At 36.0% G+C, this 18013-nt stretch overlaps 2 protein-coding genes across 2 annotated transcripts; one reads left to right on the top strand and one right to left on the bottom strand.

Annotated features, from left to right (window-relative positions):
- Nucleotides 1–214: 214 nt before the first annotated feature.
- LOC104218913 (uncharacterized) lies at nucleotides 215–3866 on the top strand. The gene is made up of 4 exons (XM_070150599.1): nucleotides 215–457; nucleotides 679–749; nucleotides 1156–1242; nucleotides 3592–3866. Exons 1-4 carry the CDS (start codon nucleotides 334–336, stop codon nucleotides 3613–3615), a joined length of 306 nt encoding a protein of 101 aa, XP_070006700.1. The 5' UTR covers nucleotides 215–333; the 3' UTR covers nucleotides 3616–3866.
- An 858-nt stretch (nucleotides 3867–4724) lies between these two features.
- Nucleotides 4725–6503, bottom strand: LOC104218911 (uncharacterized). Its single transcript, XM_070151422.1, has one exon. The coding sequence runs from the start codon at nucleotides 6501–6503 to the stop codon at nucleotides 4725–4727; it is 1779 nt and encodes a 592-aa protein (XP_070007523.1).
- Nucleotides 6504–18013: the final 11510 nt, after the last annotated feature.

Here is an 18013-nt window from a genome sequence, read left to right as displayed (position 1 = left end):
ATGTATAGCGCGTGTTGACACAACCCACCACAAGATTGGTTCAGTATTTTGAATGAGGTATTAAATTCACTTAAGTTTAGAATAGTGGGGTAAAAGGTCGCCCGTAAAATTTAGGCATATAAATGATTTTTTCGGACAAGTTTAATGGGTACTTTTTGCATTTTCTCAAAAAAAAAAAAAAAAAAACAACAACAACAACTAACACAGACAGAAAAAAAATGAAAAGCAAGGCGTTTGGGCCGAATTCTAAGCGTTGGTCGATAAATCGATTTTAACCACCGCATCTCCGCGGCTTCCATTTGAGATAACTGAGAGCTGAAAAAGCAGACCGCCATGGCAACTTCATTGGCAGCGATGACGGCTCGTCGAGCCGCAACCTTCACTCGCTCCCCAATCTCAAGCTCTACGACTCAACCAGCTTCTCTTGCTCAACGCCGCGGCCTTGCCGGCGCTGCTGGTATTAATCTCACATTTCCTCTCTCTAAACTTTTAGATCGATTCAATCATTTCTCTGATGTGGCTCAGTAGCTCTGGATGAAATTAATGTAAGGATGCTGATCCCTGAATGTATACTACCATTTTTGTGTATGTATGTAGGTAGGGGTGTGTGTGTGTGTGTGTGTGTGTGTGAGTGTGACACGGTGACTGATGATATTGAAAAAATGGATGTAATTTCAGATCATCACGGGCCACCTAAGGTCAATTGCTGGAAAGAACCTATGAATCCCGCACAATGGAAAGAAGAACATGTGAGTTCTCTAATTTGATGCTTTAGTTCTAGGGTACATTTTTTTGTTATTTTGTGTTCATCAGGAGTAAAATACATGGAGCTTAAATAAACTAATGATTGTGCAAGTTTGGTGTTTGTAACATGGATATTGATTGGTTTGAAAATATAATTAAAAATGCAAAGTTCATAGTGTTGCCTGTCTTCCTATTTCCCTAAATCATCTCTAGATATTTGTGCCAAATGTCTTCTTAGTAGAGATGAAGAAAAAATATAATTCCAGAAGATAAAGAGTAATATTCTATCACTCTTAGCTGACAATTCCAGTTCGCAGAATCATCTGTCTCTTTTTTGTTGCTCAATAGGACATGCTTTCGAGCCTTTTGATATTAGTTGAAATATCAAACTTATATGTCTTGAACTTGCAGTTTGTGATTGTATCTTTGTCTGGTTGGGGCTTGCTTTTCTACGGTGGATACAAGCTCTTCACCGGAGGCAAGAAGAACAAAGAAGAGGTACTCACGTGTTCCTTCGAAATCCTGAACACTGATTGGTACTTTTACATTTCAGTTTTTCAACTATTCCAAGAATTGGAGATAAATCAAATCTCCTATAGGAGTAATGTTGCTTCCAATCACACTGACCTGTTCAATTTGCAACTGGTAGAGCTTTTTAAGCCCAGTTCATTAAAAACTGATTAAGGAATAGAGGAATGTCATTGACTGTAGTAGCTTACTTTCCTATACTTATGTGGAGCTATAGTATGGCATTATTGATTGAAGACCATACATGGAAATCTCATAGCGTCAGATGGGATGATAACAATTCATGAGTTATTTATGCACTATTATTTGAATAACTATACCTTAGAATCTATGAATAAGTGGTTTGTAAACCTTTGAACTGTTCATCCAGGGTTTGAGGAAAACAGAATCCTGCATTTTTTTTAGTGCTTCCTGAAAGCAGTGGCTTTAGATTCTTTTTTTTTTCCTCTGATGATGGTGGTCTGCTGGCCAGCATAGATGTTATTGTTATTTTTTTTAATAAGGTAGATATTATTGTCATTTTTTAAGTTATATTTGTTTCCCTCAACTTTCATCTCAGTTCTCAGAAAGTAAATTAGTCCTGTTTGACTTTGGTTCTCTTTTTACATGGTGCTTCTTAAGAAATGCCTTTCAGCTGATGTATAAAACAAAGGGAAGAAAAAGGAAGACTTGTGTTTGAATGATCATTCTAGTTTGAATTTTAGTTATTAACTGAACGAGAACAGAAGGAATGTTCTATCCATTTACTTCTTGCAAATACTAACAGTGTGGACCAGTAGCAAAAAAAAGATTAAGGGTCGTTTAGGAACAAGTTTAGAATTTGAAACGTTGCCTTGGTGTATATGTTTTTAACTTTAGAAAACAATTCCCCAAAAAGCAGTGTTTCTATGAATTACTAAATAGGTGCTTTCCATTATTCATTAGTTAAATACACGTCTTTGCTAATGTTTTACTCAATTAGTGATCAATCTTTTAGTAGAGCTTATGAATGATGACTAATATCAAATGTCTCTCTTTTTTTCCTTCTTTTGATCAGTTGCTCACTAACATCAAATATAATCAAGCTTAATGCAACTATTCTGGGAAAGATTCCCATGCATCGAAGAAGTTTAAGGACTCTTGTTGTAGATATGTTGCCTATTCAAGTAATCACTTTTTTATTTTGCTCAGACCCTATTCCTTTCTTCTTTTTTTTTTTTTGAGAAGGTAACCCTAGTGCAATCATCCATAGTTACAAAAGGTGGAACAAAAGTGTATTAAGCCTTAACCTACTTACAAGGATCCTAAAACATCAACAAAAGACTCTAGATCTTCCATGTATTCTTGCTTGGACCAAAAATAGAAAAGGGATAAACATTGCATTTTCAGTTTCTGGATAGAGCTGTATTTATCTTCGAAGCATCTTTGGTTTCTCTCTTTCCAAATTGTCACCAAATGCAAGCTAGGACAATCTTCCATTTCTCTTTCTGATTGGAGGAGCTACTGTATCTGTTCCAGCATTCTAGAACTTCATGGGTATCCCTTGGCATAACCCACATGCTTAGACCCTATTATTGAGTTTCCAAGTGCATTTGCCTTGATAAGATTATGTAAAACAATTTCTGTAATGCGTGAGATGCCACTAGGTCCAACTTGGTTGAATTGGGGTTTCTTTGGTTGGTACTATGAAATAAGATTATAAGATGTGACTGGAAATGCTATCTTGTGGAAAATGAATTCTTACTTTTGGTTAATGAATAATACCAAATAAACTGAAGAAAAGTTGAAGAACAATGTCACATTCTAGTTGAATTTGTACTTGTATAGCAAAGATATAGCTGAAGTCACGATTTATGATGGATAATTGGGTAGGGGCAAAAGTTTCCTATCATATAATGCTAAAACGACTTAGATTACCGCTTTTGTATTTCATGAAACATTATTTGACTAGATGTAGAGTCTAAGATATAATTTAACTTGTTAGTTTATTAAAAAAATTTACGTCAAATTTGGCATTTATTTTGTTAACTGAATTTGATTTCTTGATACTTGTGAAAGGTAAAATAGTGCTATTAGCAGAATGTTGTTAGAATGACCCAAAGTAGAATGAGTATTGTAAATTGGGATTGGGAGACTAAATAATTTCTTCTTTTTTTTTTAGGGGGGGGGGAGTAGGGGAGTTGATACTAGAAATAGTGGCGTCTTGGTCTTTGTGAAAGTGATTATATGCTGAAAAGTAATCATTTTCATTTGTATATCCCTCTTTCTTACCCAGGAAGTGGCGTTTTCTTCCATTGTGAGTAATGACAATTATATGCTATTTATTTCTTATATTTTCAGACATTGGTTCAAGCGGCACAGTAAGGTGTGAATTTCAAGGTGTTATCCCAAGACTGGGATTTTTTCAAGTCCCAGGTCCGAGGGTTTCTCTCTAATAATCCAATTGGTGGACATGACATAAGTTCCTTTCTTTTCTTTATATTGGTTTCTTCCTATTGTTACAAATGACAATGAGAGTTTTTGAGCCAGTAAGTCGCAGACAAAGTTGGTTGTATCACCATTATCAGTTCAGTATCTCCTTATAATATCAAACTATATGGAGTGGTTTATGCCCATTTGCTTCTCTTTGCTATCTTCATCTTGCTTATGCTTTGTCTAAATTCTGTATATCCATTTCAAGATCCCATAGCCTAAATATCATGCAGATTTTGAACGTCAGGTGATCTGGAGGCGTTGTCATAAACAAATTTACAAAGTAGTATCACTGGGATTTAACTACTCAACATGTCGTCAGACTACAGATACAGAGTAATATATTCAATGACGGTGATGAGACATTCATAAGGGTTCTTGTTTAGATCTGTATTCTTATCACTACTAGTCTTCAGTACGAGAAAGCCTAATTTACTCAGAACATGTTCTAAATCTTAATTCTTCGTCATCCAAACCATGGCTCTAAAAGTTAAATGCCTAGATTTTGTGTCTTTACCCGGTGAACACGAGGAGGCTTGTTTCCTTTCTTTTCCCCTATTTTATCCATGGTTATGCTTTTCTGGTGTTCCTTTTCCAATATCTGGTTAGGAGGGAATGAATTCCTTTTTTGTGTGCACTTATGTTGGGAGGATGGGTGTAAATTTTAACCCGGTGAACACGAGGAGGCTTGTTTCCTTTCTTTTCCCCTATTTTATCCATGGTTATGCTTTTCTGGTGTTCCTTTTCCAATATCTGGTTAGGAGGGAATGAATTCCTTTTTTGTGTGCACTTATGTTGGGAGGATGGGTGTGTTGATTGGGGACATGGGGTTGTTTGAAGAGACATAAAGTTATTAGTGAATAGAAGCTACAAATGTTAAAATTTACAGCTGCAAGAGGGCAGAATGGAAGTATTCCCCTAAGCTAATCTTAAACATGACACTTTCTGCTATCGACTTCTAAATGAAGCATAACATTAGCATTTTTAGAACTGCTGTTAGACTAAAATTCAGGCTTGTCGTTGTGGTCTCCATCCTCTCCCTCCTCTCCCAAGCTGGCAGCAGAGCCAGCAGTACTGTCTGTCTGTTCTTCTATGTCCTGATCACTGTCAACTTTAAAGTTAGCAATTTTTGCATGTAGATTGTCCACATGCTTTTGTTCTCTATCTTCTCTGATAGAGTCGGTTTTTCGTTGTGGTTGTGCAGTGTTATCTGATTTTTGATTTCTGGCATCTTGTGATCCTCCAGAATGATCTCCCTCTTCTTCTGTTACTTGATAATAGTCAACCTCTTTGTCTTCATCTTCTTTGGCACCCCTTTCAACAATAGTCGCATGTTCAAAAGAATTTGGAAGATTGTGAGCTTGCCCTAGCTCTGTATCTTCTCTGATGGTGCTGGTTATTTCCTCTGATTGTACTGTTTCATCTGGATTTTGATTTTTGACCTCTTGTGAGATGCTACTGTCTCCTCTAGAACTCTGGAGCAGCTGAGTTTCTGTGTTACTGACTTTTCTTTGCTGCCCTTCCTCAGTCTTCTGAGTTGCATCAGGATTCATGACTTGAGTCCTTTCCTCTGCGTCTGCAAAATTGTTAGGGTTTGACCGTGTCCTACCTGGTGGACTATCATCATGATTTGTGCTAACATCTTGCGTTCTGTCTTTTCCTGTATCTAATTTTACTCCTTGTTCTGTCCTTTTCTGGTTATTGATTTGTGCCTCTGAATCTTTAACTTGTTGAACTTTATTGGTCATTTCTATCCCATGAACTTCCTCATCAGGTTTTTTCCTCACGTCCACGCCCATGTCCTTGTTTGTCTGATGACCCATTGTTTCCAGTGTACTGCCTCCAGCCCTCTCGATCCTTTCGGTTCCCATTTTTACTTTCAAGAATTTTCTGTTTCTCATGCTTGCAGTTCCACGACTTTCAGGATGCATGCCACTTTCATCTGCCTGGCGCTTAACAATTGTTTGCCGTCTCTTACCTCTTTTTTTCCTTATGTGGTCCTTGGTCACTTTTGTTGTTCCTCTGCTTGTTGAATTCTCTTGCATTTCTAACTTCATCACACCTTTATCATTCACTCCAAATTCATTCCTTTGCTTTTGCACCTGATTTCTATCATCTTCAGTTTCCTTAGATGCATTGTCATTAGTGCACCTTTTCTTGTCTAGATAAGGTTCTTTCTCATTCTTATAACTGTTAGCATTCTCTCTTTGTCCTTCATTAATGTGAGAAATGGTGCTGTTTCCTGGAATATCTCCTTGAGAAGTTTTCAGCTGCTGAGACTGCTCTTCTCCAGTTTTGCCGTTTGCGTTTTCAAATCTCTCTCCATCTTTTCCTGTGTCATCAACATGCCCGGTGAATTCCTCATTTCTCGTATGGGCAGATTCATTGACACTGCTGTCTATGTCTTCTGCTGAATTTTTCTGATCTTCTCTTTTGATGGATTCATGCAACTCTTCACTTGCTCTTCTACCATCATGTCCAGCAGCCTCAGTGGTGAAATTTGTTGCAGGATTTGATGGGTCATCTGCACTTACTGACCAGACCTTTAGAGGTGATAATTCCAGACGGTGTTTTAAATCCTCAATTTCAGCCTCTTTCTGTCTCAAGGTTTCAGAAAGTAATGTAACTTGGGAATCATCTGACTTTGTTTCGATGTGTTTTTCCTGAAGCATCTTAATTTCACCCTGCTTTTCCTCAAGGGCACCTTCTGTTGTTCTTTGTTCTTCTTCAAGGGAAGAGATTGTCGACTTCATCTCCAAGATCCTACTGTCGAGATCCATTTTCTGCGTACGAAGCAAGTGTATATCGGATTTCATGTCCTCTATTTGCCTTCTGGCTTCTTTTGCCTGTTCTCTTTCTTTCTGTTGCTCAGGTGAAGAAAAAAGTGTTATACTTAGGTAGCATAATGAACTCGAAAGTTTGCCAACGGCAGAAAATATAATGATTGTTATTTGTCTCATAAAAAAATCGACTGATCATGGGATGGGTCAGCGGGTAATGAGGGGAAGGGGTCCACAACATAGCTTGGTAACTGCATTACACTTGTGGTTTGTCATAATTTGAAGAACTTTATTGATCATTGATTATTCTATACAACTGTTAACACGATTGAATTAGAGTTTTGTCATCCATCTTTTCCCTTACCAAAAGAATTAAAATGCACCTGTATTCATTCAAGAATTGATTTAACATCCGGACCCAGTCTGTGTTTTGTTCTGAAAAGTTGTTATATAAAACCGTTCTTTTAAACTGTATACTTGTCCATTGAGAGGTACTGATTCCTGATGTTTTGGATTTCACGTTTACCAGTGAAAATACTGGTAGTTTAGTTCATTTCTTAGTGAAGAAGTGAAGACTGAGTGATATATATTATGTAAATAGAGGCTGGCCACGGACAAGCGTTCCTCTTTGATCAACACACACACAGGGGGGTGGGGGGGGAGGGGGGGAGAGACCTGCAAGAGAAGTTGAAGGGTGTTGAGCTCGCGATCTTTCTCCTTGACAAAGAGGCTGCAGATGCGCCTGTCCCTGAGCTTGTGGAGAGTCATAACTCCAAAAACGGCAGCACTAAATGCGAGCAGCAGCAGAAGTCCATATGATCTTCCTTTGCTTCCTGTGTTTTTACTGTGCCTCATGCTTTTGCTCTATGTCCTTCAGGAAATGTGTAAAGAGTTGTGGGCAAACAAACAAGAATGGCCTTACTAATTAGCTCTTTCAGTAAAATATAATTCTTATGTATTAGAGGTAGAGTGCTGCTTGTCATTCAAAGTGCTCTCACACAGAAGAGCCACACAAATGGTGTAATTCTGGTTTATAAAGGAACTAAAGAAGAGTAGCGAAAAAAAGGAGATTTTTTGAAGAATACATGTGCATGGCATGGGGACTGTGTACAAAGGGCAGCTCATTCTGCCCAATTTTTTTCTTTTGAAGTCAATCATTCTGCATCTCTTGCGGTATAGGTTAGAGTTTCCTATTTGAAGGCAATGCAGTTTTCCATGCGTTACAATATTTTTGTAATTCGCACATACTCTCGTTTGTCCAATATTTGGAAGAGTAAAATGATGGGAATCTGTAAATCTCTGGATCATTTATTGCTGCGCACTTAAAAAATCGAATACAACAACAGCTATGCCTCATTAATCCTAAGCAAATTGAGGATTAACTATATGAATTCTCACGGATTATGCTACAATGAAATAGGTATGTAGTTGTAATACAATTACCATTGTTTGCATCAAATCATTGATAGTACATACCATTAATCTTCGACACAAACTTTAATCACCAAACTAATAATTAATTATATGTATACTTTTGTACTTTCAAGGTTAAATATTTGGTTTGATGTAAATATCATAGGTGAATAAGTCTTCTTTGGTATTTTCCTCCCTCCCCCCTTCTGTTTTTCCAAATTCGTGTTTGTTGATTATGCACTGAGCGATAGGTCAAAAGGTTCGGCCTTATATTTAGGAACAAGCAATTTATCTGGACTATCTACTTGTTTCAGTACTTCACTGGACTTTTGGTTGACCTTTATTAAGGATTAGAATTGGGAGGGAGCAGTAACTTAAACCCAAACCTGAAGCAAAGATATGGTTGAGTAGAACCAAACTGATCTCATACAAAAGCCTAACTTCACTCTCAAGTATAAATCCGTGGAACTATTTTGCTCCCTGCTGCCACTTGATTTTCTTTTTCCTTTAATATTTTTTACTTGAAAGCGATATTCTTACTTCACGTATTTATGAACTATCTTATGGTTCTTGAATTGAATGGTTGATTGTCTGATGGAAAGAAAGAAATGTAACTGCAACAACGAGTATGCTAATATATACTAGTATTGAGTAACAGTAAAGAGATTGCTATACCGAGTAGCAACACCTAAAATTTTGTGTGGGATTTTGCAATGCGAAAGTTGGAATCTTTATTATTCAGAACACATGTACAAGTTAGTTAAACAAGATCTAATTTGAAAATTATAAGAACTGTTATACTATCATAGATTTGATCAGAAAAATAATTTGATTTACTTAAGTAAGGTGCCTTACTTTATTGTTAAACATATATTTTTATTTCAAATTCTTGTAGCACAAATAATTTCACAGACACACAAGTTATTGTGATATATTTATGTGTGAAACGGAAATGGATATTTACGCAAATAGCTGGCAGGATTTAGTGTTTATTTTTCTAATCCGGTATACAAAGATTATACACTGATTATACACAAATATTAAGAGTATTAAGAAAAGGGGATTTTCCAAGAATCTAAAACCGCAATCCCTTTTGTGGGTCAAATACCTCCTATCTCTACCGTAGGTGCCAAAGAAGAATGAGAAAAAGCCCGAAAAAGAGCAAAAAGAGCATACTCTGATACAACAAACAGAATAAAACCATATGGAAGTCCTAATTGTATGACTTTGGTATGATGACGTTCTAATGTGGATTCACCTAGAGCATCACGCCACCATACGAACATGGTATATAGGATAAATATGAGGCCCAAACTGAGAAGTATGTATGTGTGTATGTATATATATATACACACTATATCCGGTTATTTTTGTTTAAGCAGTTAAATGGAAGGCTATTTAGGTTAATTTAAAGAGGAATTTTGAGAAATGACTATTGTTTAGTGGCTATTAACTTGCTATAACTACCATTTACTTAATTACTCCCTACAACTATATTTTTACTTGTTATAGAGTGTATTCGATGTATTCAAGCTACTGTATTCATGAATACAGTAGCAAAACTCGGCGAAAAACAAGGAAGTCCGGCTAAATATAAATTGTATTCATATGTATTCGCGGGCTGTATTCGTAAATTCAATAACGAAAATCTGCGGAAAAAAGGTCTGCAGCTGTTTAAAAACGGTAAGTGAATCAATTAACGCGATAGACTCCTAATATAACTCAATAAACTCAATTATAACACGCAAAATTTGTATTTCCGGTTATAGAAAAGATTCTCAATCGAAAAATACCCCCAAAACAGAGCAATCTTCAGAGATTCAATCCATCCTTTCTTTTTTTAGTGGTATCTTTATTAAAATATTTTTTATTGTATCTTTACAAATAGATTTATATATTGAAATTATATAATTACATTGAATACAGTTAAATACATACAATAAATTGAATACATGAAGTATAGCAGGTCATCTATAGTGCAAAACATATGAATACATACTGTAGATACATTTAAATACATATATACATTTGAATACATAAATTATATTAATTAAAGAAAACATATGAATACATTCTACAATATATTGAATACATACTGCTGAATATATACTGTTGGATAAAACAGTGAAATAGAGTGAAGCTTTGAAATTATATAATTACATTGAATACAGTTAAATATAGTGAATATATTGAAAAAGTAGAAAAAACTAAAGACAGTAAATACAATGAAATACATGGAATACAACAAGATACATTGAATACAATGAAAATAAATATCTTTTCCCTCAACTCTTGAATCATTACCATAAGTTTTCTTCTCTTTTCCGCATCAGGAAGTGTTAATTCTTTCGAAGATTTCTCAAATTGGGCTTGTTTCGATGTCGGGTAACCCTCTTGTGAGTTGTTGAATCAGCCCTTAGAGATAAAATTTCGAGTTTTCTAGTGAAAGCAAAACAATGGTGAAATTAAAAAATTGGTTGAATTTACATAAGAGAATATAACAAGAAAGAATGAAAATTTCTGATAAAAGGTGAATTAATTTACCTAGCGGTGAAGAACATTCCAGCACAAAAACTACCTATACAAAGAAAAATAGACCATTTTTGTGAAATAACACAGAAAAAGAGTCCATTTTTGTGAAATAACACTTCTTAATGGAGGTTCTGCCACTCCTCTGTTCTTGAAAGACATTTCCAATCTAATTTACTCTAATTCTCCTCGGCCAATCTACCTTTCTGGTTAAAACCCCTTATGCAAAACTCAAAGACAGAACCAAATCAAATAAAACCCCATACCAGCGAAAATCTAACAACTTTAACACTTACCACAACTTTTTGGAGCAAAAAAATTTGAAAATTTCACGAGACAATGGAGATGAATCAATGGAGAATCGTGGTTGTATTCATGGAGAAGAGACTGGCGTTGAGAGAGAGATATAGTGGAGAGAGATCATGGTTCCTGAAGTTGTATTATACGGTGGTCTTGTGAGAGAAAGAACAGAAAGTATGAGAGAGAAAAATATTACCAAGCGTATTTAATGGCTAAACGGGAGGAAGTGACGATAAATACATATTTTACTATAAAACCTAAAAGGTAGCTATAGAAAATAATATTTTAAAAGGATATTTATTTATAATAAACAGGGATGGCAATTTGAGTCCAAACTCATCCAACTCGCCCAGAGATTAATGGATTGGGCTATAAATATTTTAGGTCATGGGTCAATTTGGGCTAAGCCCAAGTTAACCTATTATTTTTTAGGAATTTTTACCTTCTATAGCAAAGGTTAACACCTTATTTATTTTAAATAAATATCATTTAAAAAATTATATTCTATAGATGCCTTTTAATGTTTATAGAAAAATATCTAATTTTGGTTAACTCCTACCCTTAAGCCACTAAACACGCTATTTTTTTATTTTTCTCTCTCCTTTTTCAGATTTTTCTCTCGCATAATTACCGTATTTCATATAAACTTCTCAATCCACGTTCTTTCTCTCTCTACTTTGATACACTTCATTCTCTTCCCCCATTCCATGTAACCACGATGCACAAAATCAGAATTCCTCTCACCCACATCGCCTAGTTCTTCCTCATTCTCAGTCTCAACCCTAATTTCATACACGCAATCTACATTGTATCTCTCAATTGTCGTTATTTTTTGCTATAATTAGTGTGTTAAGTATTTAACTTATTAGAATTTCGCTATTTTTATTTATTCTGAATATCTATACTCGCCAAGTTTTATGTATTCAACAGAAAACTTGAGATTTTCTCACAACGTCTGATTCAACATCCCACAAGTTGGTTATCAGAGGTATATCCACTAAAGTACTCAATTTCAATTGGCCCTCTTTCTCTTTGCAAATCACTCAAGGGGAATTGGATGCAGGTTCAGCAGCAAAAACGGCAGCGGAGAAAAGAACAAAATTACGCAATGACGATTTCAAACAAGCTCAAGTTGAGAAATCATTGAAAGAAACAAGACTTCCCGTTGCGGAAAAGAGGAAAAAACATATTGCTGAAGCTTCATGTGTCAAGGAAAAGGAGGTCGATTCAAGTAAAAGCTCGGATACACGGGAAGAAAAGGTAATTTTTGATGTATTCCTCTGTATTTCAGTCCTCATACACTGATTATTATATGTAGATGTATTTATATGTATATAAAGTTTGACTTCACTGATTTTTATGTATCTAGATACATTTAGATGTATTTAGATGTATTCAAAAAGTACATTCACTGTATTTTGTACTTATAGAAATCAGTGATAGAAATATGTTGATGTATTTATATGTATACAAATTTTGACTTCACTGATTTGTATGTTGCATAATGCATTTAGATGTATTCAAAAAGTTCATACACTGTATTTTGTACTTACTAGACTGACCTTTTCATATTGTATATAATTGTATTTATAAGGATTTTCAAAGTTCCCTTTACTGTTTTCTACTTATTGCAATGTCTTTTATTGTTGTACGTGGATGTATTATATATACACATCTATCTCTATCACTGATTTCTTAATCCAGTGTATTTTTGCATATTGTATTCAGTTGTATTTATATGTATTCAATATGGTTATACTATGAAATATGTATTGATGTTAACATTTGAAATCTTTTTTGTAATTCTTGTTGTATGCAGGAAATTAAGCTATTTGTGAAACAACAGCCTATTTTTTCACCGCATATCAGTTCATATACTAACACAAATATAGTCTCTGACCTCAAAGAAAAACTTAGTCCAGAGCAGTACAAACAACTAGGTAGTACTTGTTTTGGAAGTTTCCTTGAAATGAAGCGTTGTGAAGTCCAACATCAATTGTTCAGGTGCTTCATGGCTCTGCAGTTAGAAGGAAGTATTAACGATGTATTTTCAATATACGTCAATGGTACAACATTATCTTTCTCAATAAGGGAGTTTGCGCTTGTCACTGATCTCAAATGTGTCGGTGACCCTGATGATTTTCAGTTCGATGAAAAGGTTCCTAACCGGATTGTTGAGACATATTTTGGTGGTGCAAATCTTGTCAAAAAGAAAAATTTGTTGACTTGTTTTGCCGAGAAGAATTGGGGTCATGACAACGATGGGGATGCCATCAAGATAGTTGTGTTGTATTTAATACACACTTTCATATTTTTATCCGAGAAGAACAACACAACCATCCCAAAACTACATTTTGACTTGGTCGAGAGTGGGAGATTTTCTGATTATCTATGGGGTATAAAAGCATTCGAAAACCTTATAAAATCTATTAGCAAGAAGATGGATTTTCAGAAGAAGTACTATAGGATAGCTGGGATGCCTCTCGCTATGTAAGTTTGGTTTTACGAATGCTATTCAAATGTTGATCCCAAAATTGCACTTCGTGTTGATAACCGGGTACCCAGAATACTCAAATGGAGATCCACCATCAATCAGCCAACCTATACTGATGTGACGACCCGGCCAATCGTCTCATGAGTTACTGCTCTGTTTTCCCCATTTCTGCTTCTTATTGCTTTGTCTATCGGTTCTATGTGTGATTGGGTTCATTGGCTCGGGTTCGGAAATGATTTGATAAGGTTTGAGACACTTAGTCTCTTTTGAAGAAACTTAAGTTGGAAAAGTCAACCGGATGTTGACTTATGTGCTAGAGGGCTAGGATGTGAGTTTCGATGGTTCGGTTAGCTTTGGGAGGTGATTTGGGACTTAGGAGCGTGATCGGAATGAGTTTTGGAAGTTCGGAGTAGATTTAGGCTTGAATTGGCGAAGTTGATATTTTGGCGATTTCCGATTGGTAGGCGAGATTTTGATATAGGATCCAGAATGGAATTCCGAGAGTTGTAGTGACTACGTTGTGTCATTTGGGATGTGAGTGCAAAATTTTAGGTTATTCGGACGTGGTTTGGTTGAGTTTTTTATCAAAAGCGGAATTCAGAAGATTTTGGGAACTTAGGCTTGAATCCGATTTGTTTTGGTTGATTTGATGTTGTTTGAGGTGTCTTGAAGATTGATACAAGTTTGAATAAGATTTTGGGATATGTTGGTGCTTTTGGTTGAGGTCCTGGGGGCCTCGGGGTGATTTCGGATGGTTGACGGAGGAGTTTGAGACTTGGTGAAATTGCAGATTTTTGCTGCTTCTGGTATTTCCGCACCTGCGGATTGGGGACCGCAGGTGCGACACCCCATGTGCGGAAAAGCGGTTGCAGAAGCGGAAGTTGGGAAGATGGCAGGAACCGCAGATGCGGTTGTGGGACCGCACCTGCAAAGGCGCATGTGCGGAGTGTTGACTGCAGATGCCGAGTTGGCCGTTTAAGTGATTTCTACAGAAGTGGTTCAAGGACCACAAATGTGGTACCGCAGAAGCGAGTATATGGCCGCATATGCGAAAATGTCTGGGCAGAAGGTATAAATTGCGTCCTTCGCGATTTTGAGCTATTTTCACCATTTTTAATTAGGCTTGGGATCATTTTGGACGATTTTGAAGAGGGATTTCAAGAGAACTTCATTGAGGTAAGGATTTTGGACCTAAAATTCGTTTCTATGGTATTATTTCACGAATTAAGCTTGTAATTTATAGAATTTAAGGATCAAAGTTTGGGGAAACTAGGGCTTGGAAACTTAGACTTTTGATTGACGATTTGAAGGACCATTTGAGGTCGGATTTTAGAACTTTTGATATGTGTGAACTCGTGGGGATTTAAGGAATCTACTGATGTAAAAATTATCGAATTCCGAGACGTGGGCCTGGGGGTCGGATTTTGATAATTTCAGGATTTGTGTTGTAAATTGATTATTTTCGCTTGGGCTTCGTTCCCTTAGCATATTTTGACGTCGTGATTCTGATTTTGGATAGATTTGACGCGAGTAGAGGCCGATTCGAGGGGCAAAGGCATCGCAAGCTAGAGATTTGACCGGATTGAGGTGAGTAATGATTGTAAATGAAGTTCTGAGGGTATGAATCCCCAAATTTGCACATCGTTGTGCTATATTAAGGTGACGCACACGCTAGATGACGGACGTGAGGCATGCACTGTTGGGGATTGTGACTTAGTCCGTTCCGAATTACTATTTTGCCACGTATTTGACTGAAATCTATTTTCTATCATCATTATTTGGGTTGAATGCCATATTTGGGCTTCGTGTCAACTATTTGAACCCTTAGGGGACTTTTATTGATATTTCCTCACTGGTTTGACCTTACACTTGAACTCAGTCATGTTATATTTCACTATTTTCGTACTGGGCCATGTTTACTCTGTTTTAACACTTAAAGGATCTTTTAAATGATATTTTGGGCTGAGAATCATATTTTACTATTGCCTGAGTGGCTTGTGAGGATTTTTGACTGAGTAAGGCCGAGGGCCTATGTTGTAAGGAAACATTTGATATTGATTATGAAGCTGAGGGCCTGAGATATATACGCCACGAGGTGGCTTGTTGATATGAGGCCGGGAGCCTAGTGATGATGCCACGAGATGGCTTGATATTGCACTTGGGCCGTAAGGGGCCCCTCCAGGAGTCTGCACACCCCTAGTGAGCGCGGGTACCCATTGTGATGCGAGATATAGCTCGAGGGGCTGGTATTGTTCTGAGATATTGTCCGAGGGGCGAACCTTTATGTGTTTATTTTCTTAATTGCTTGTCCTTTACCTGTTTAAATGTTCAAAAAGGTTTTCAGGAAGTTTAATTGCGCTAAATGATTTTCACATATCTTTTACTGATTTTTACTGCTTCATTATAGTCTGCAAATGTGTTTTACGTGATTTCCTGCTTTCAGTCTTTATTTATGGTTATTACTCACTGTGTTGGAGTACTCACTTTACTTCCTACACCCTGTGTGCAGATTCAGGCGCATCTGGTCCTGCTCCCGAGTGCTGATCTTCCCAGCTCAGGCGGATCTGAGGAGTCTCTAGGTAGATGTCGGCTTTCGCAACCTGGAGCTTCTCCCTATCTTATTTCTCCATGTTTTAGTTACTGTATAAAACTCTGTAGTTTTCTCTGAGTATCCCGGATTGTTTAGATGCTCATGACTAGTGACACCTCGGTATCGGGCTGTGTTGGGTTGTATTTCGCATATTATACTATCATCTTCTTAAACCTTGGATTATTTTATCATGATTTAGACTGTTTCTTACTGTTTTAACTATTAAATACTGAAGATGGGAAGTGTTGGCTGGTCTTGTCTTCACGAGAGGTGTCATCACGACCGAGTCCGGGTTTAGGGTCGTGACAACTTATCTAATGAACGGCATGTTCATTGACCAGGGAAACATGGTAATTTACTATTTGTTAAGTGGCTATTTTTTTATTTTTTTTACAATATATTTCTGTTAGTAAATACAATTGCATACATCCTACTTTTGCATACAACCTACATTAGATTTCATATTTGCATACAACAATGGTAGTACACTTTGAGTGTATTTTGTTTTTCAGATTGTTTACAATGACATCCAGCCAAGCGATATAGAGCTTGTTGTTATTCAGATTCCTCCAGTAGGCGTTGATGAAGAGAACAGTCCTGCTCCTACTCATTCAGACAAGTCCGCAGAGGATTCGGATGACTTCACTCCTACACCGCATCTTAAGTCTAGTAAGAAATATGCTGCAAGTGTTGGTCCATCTTCATCACCGCCCCACGAAAAGCGCAAAGAACAAATTATAGATCCCTCAAATGCAGAGACTCAATCCAAGATTCCTCATGTTGACGTATTGGAAATAGCACAAAATGTATTGTATGATAAGAAGCCGACAGATTCCAAAACTGATGAAGTATCTTCTTTGAGGAAAGATCTACATTCATTCATAGAATATGTGGGGGTTTTATGCACATATTAAACATTATAGTTTAGTGCTTAACATTCATATATTTTTGGGGCACCTATCTAATTATTTCTGTATTGATAAGGTAATGGGCGAGTTCACGTCTCTGAGATCATTGATCAATGAAAACTTTAAGAAGCTTTCTGAACATCTTCAAGACAATCAGCAAAAGAAAAGAGTATACCAGAGAAAGCAAACCACATGGAGACGTGATGATGGTATTCAAATATCATCTGATGCCAACTTGCAAGATAATCTTAAAGGCCGAACACAGAGTGATATAGTTGTCGGCGAGAATGTAGAGGTTAACACTTTTTAACCTCTTTAGTATAAGTTTATATCTTATTTGTGCTCTAATCCAGACTAATCATATATAATACATCATACACATTATAAAACTGAATATCCAAGTCAGAAACTTAATATTACAAGTTGTATATGAATTCAACAGTCTGCAAAGTATGTACCCAACATGTTGTATTTATATCTATTAAACATGTATGTTCATATGGCATCAAATGTATATGTAGTATTATTCAGATGTATTTGGTTGTCTTTGTATATTATAATCAGACATAGTGTATAACAGATTGTATAAGTATGTATTAAACATGATGTATTCGAATGTATTTAACAGGTAGTTTTCAACAGAATTTAACAGACTGTATTCATATGTATACAAATGTATTTGTTTGGTTTGTATATTCAGAAAGATTATACAATCTCAAATCCAAACACTTTTATATCTAGATTTATTTATATGTATTCACAAAAAATGACTGACTTAGATATTACATGAGATTGATACATGTATTCAAATATATTTAGAAGTTTGATACATGTATTCAAGTATATACATATTAGTTCAGTATATTTATTTAATTTAACCATGTATGCAGATGTATTTATTTGTATTCTGTTATCTGACTGTATTTATACATAATACTATTGATCTTTTCATGTTGTACATAGATGTATTCATAATTATTAAAACACTATTTATATACATTTAAGCTTGCATTATATATTTAAGCCAGAAAATAGTAGTTAGATGTATTTCAAATATGCCTCAACAAAATACAAATTTACACTCAAACATGTTTTGTATTTACATGTATTCATAAACATGAATGAATTATGTATATATGTCTTTTATATTACACTAACATACATATGTATACATTAAACAGAATACATATGTTAATTCTCTTTAGGATGACGTAAGAGTGGAGGGGAATACTATATCTGTGGTGTCGTGTAACATAACATCTATATGCCAAGAGGG

Source organism: Nicotiana sylvestris, chromosome 7, assembly GCF_000393655.2.
Source record: "Nicotiana sylvestris chromosome 7, ASM39365v2, whole genome shotgun sequence".
In the NCBI taxonomy this organism is placed as follows: domain Eukaryota; kingdom Viridiplantae; phylum Streptophyta; class Magnoliopsida; order Solanales; family Solanaceae; genus Nicotiana; species Nicotiana sylvestris.
Note: the sequence above shows the minus strand (reverse complement) of the source record. Positions and strands in the feature narration are given on the sequence as shown.

Excerpts from the sequence above, each read along its gene's own strand:
- LOC104218911 (XM_070151422.1), bottom strand. The coding sequence starts at position 6,503 with ATGGATCTCGACAGTAGGATCTTGGAGATGAAGTCGACAATCTCTTCC.
- LOC104218913 (XM_070150599.1), top strand. The coding sequence starts at position 334 with ATGGCAACTTCATTGGCAGCGATGACGGCTCGTCGAGCCGCAACCTTC. Across the intron at positions 750-1,155 it reads CACAATGGAAAGAAGAACAT|TTTGTGATTGTATCTTTGTC; the intron begins GTGAGTTCTCTA and ends TTGAACTTGCAG. Across the intron at positions 1,243-3,591 it reads GCAAGAAGAACAAAGAAGAG|ACATTGGTTCAAGCGGCACA; the intron begins GTACTCACGTGT and ends TTATATTTTCAG.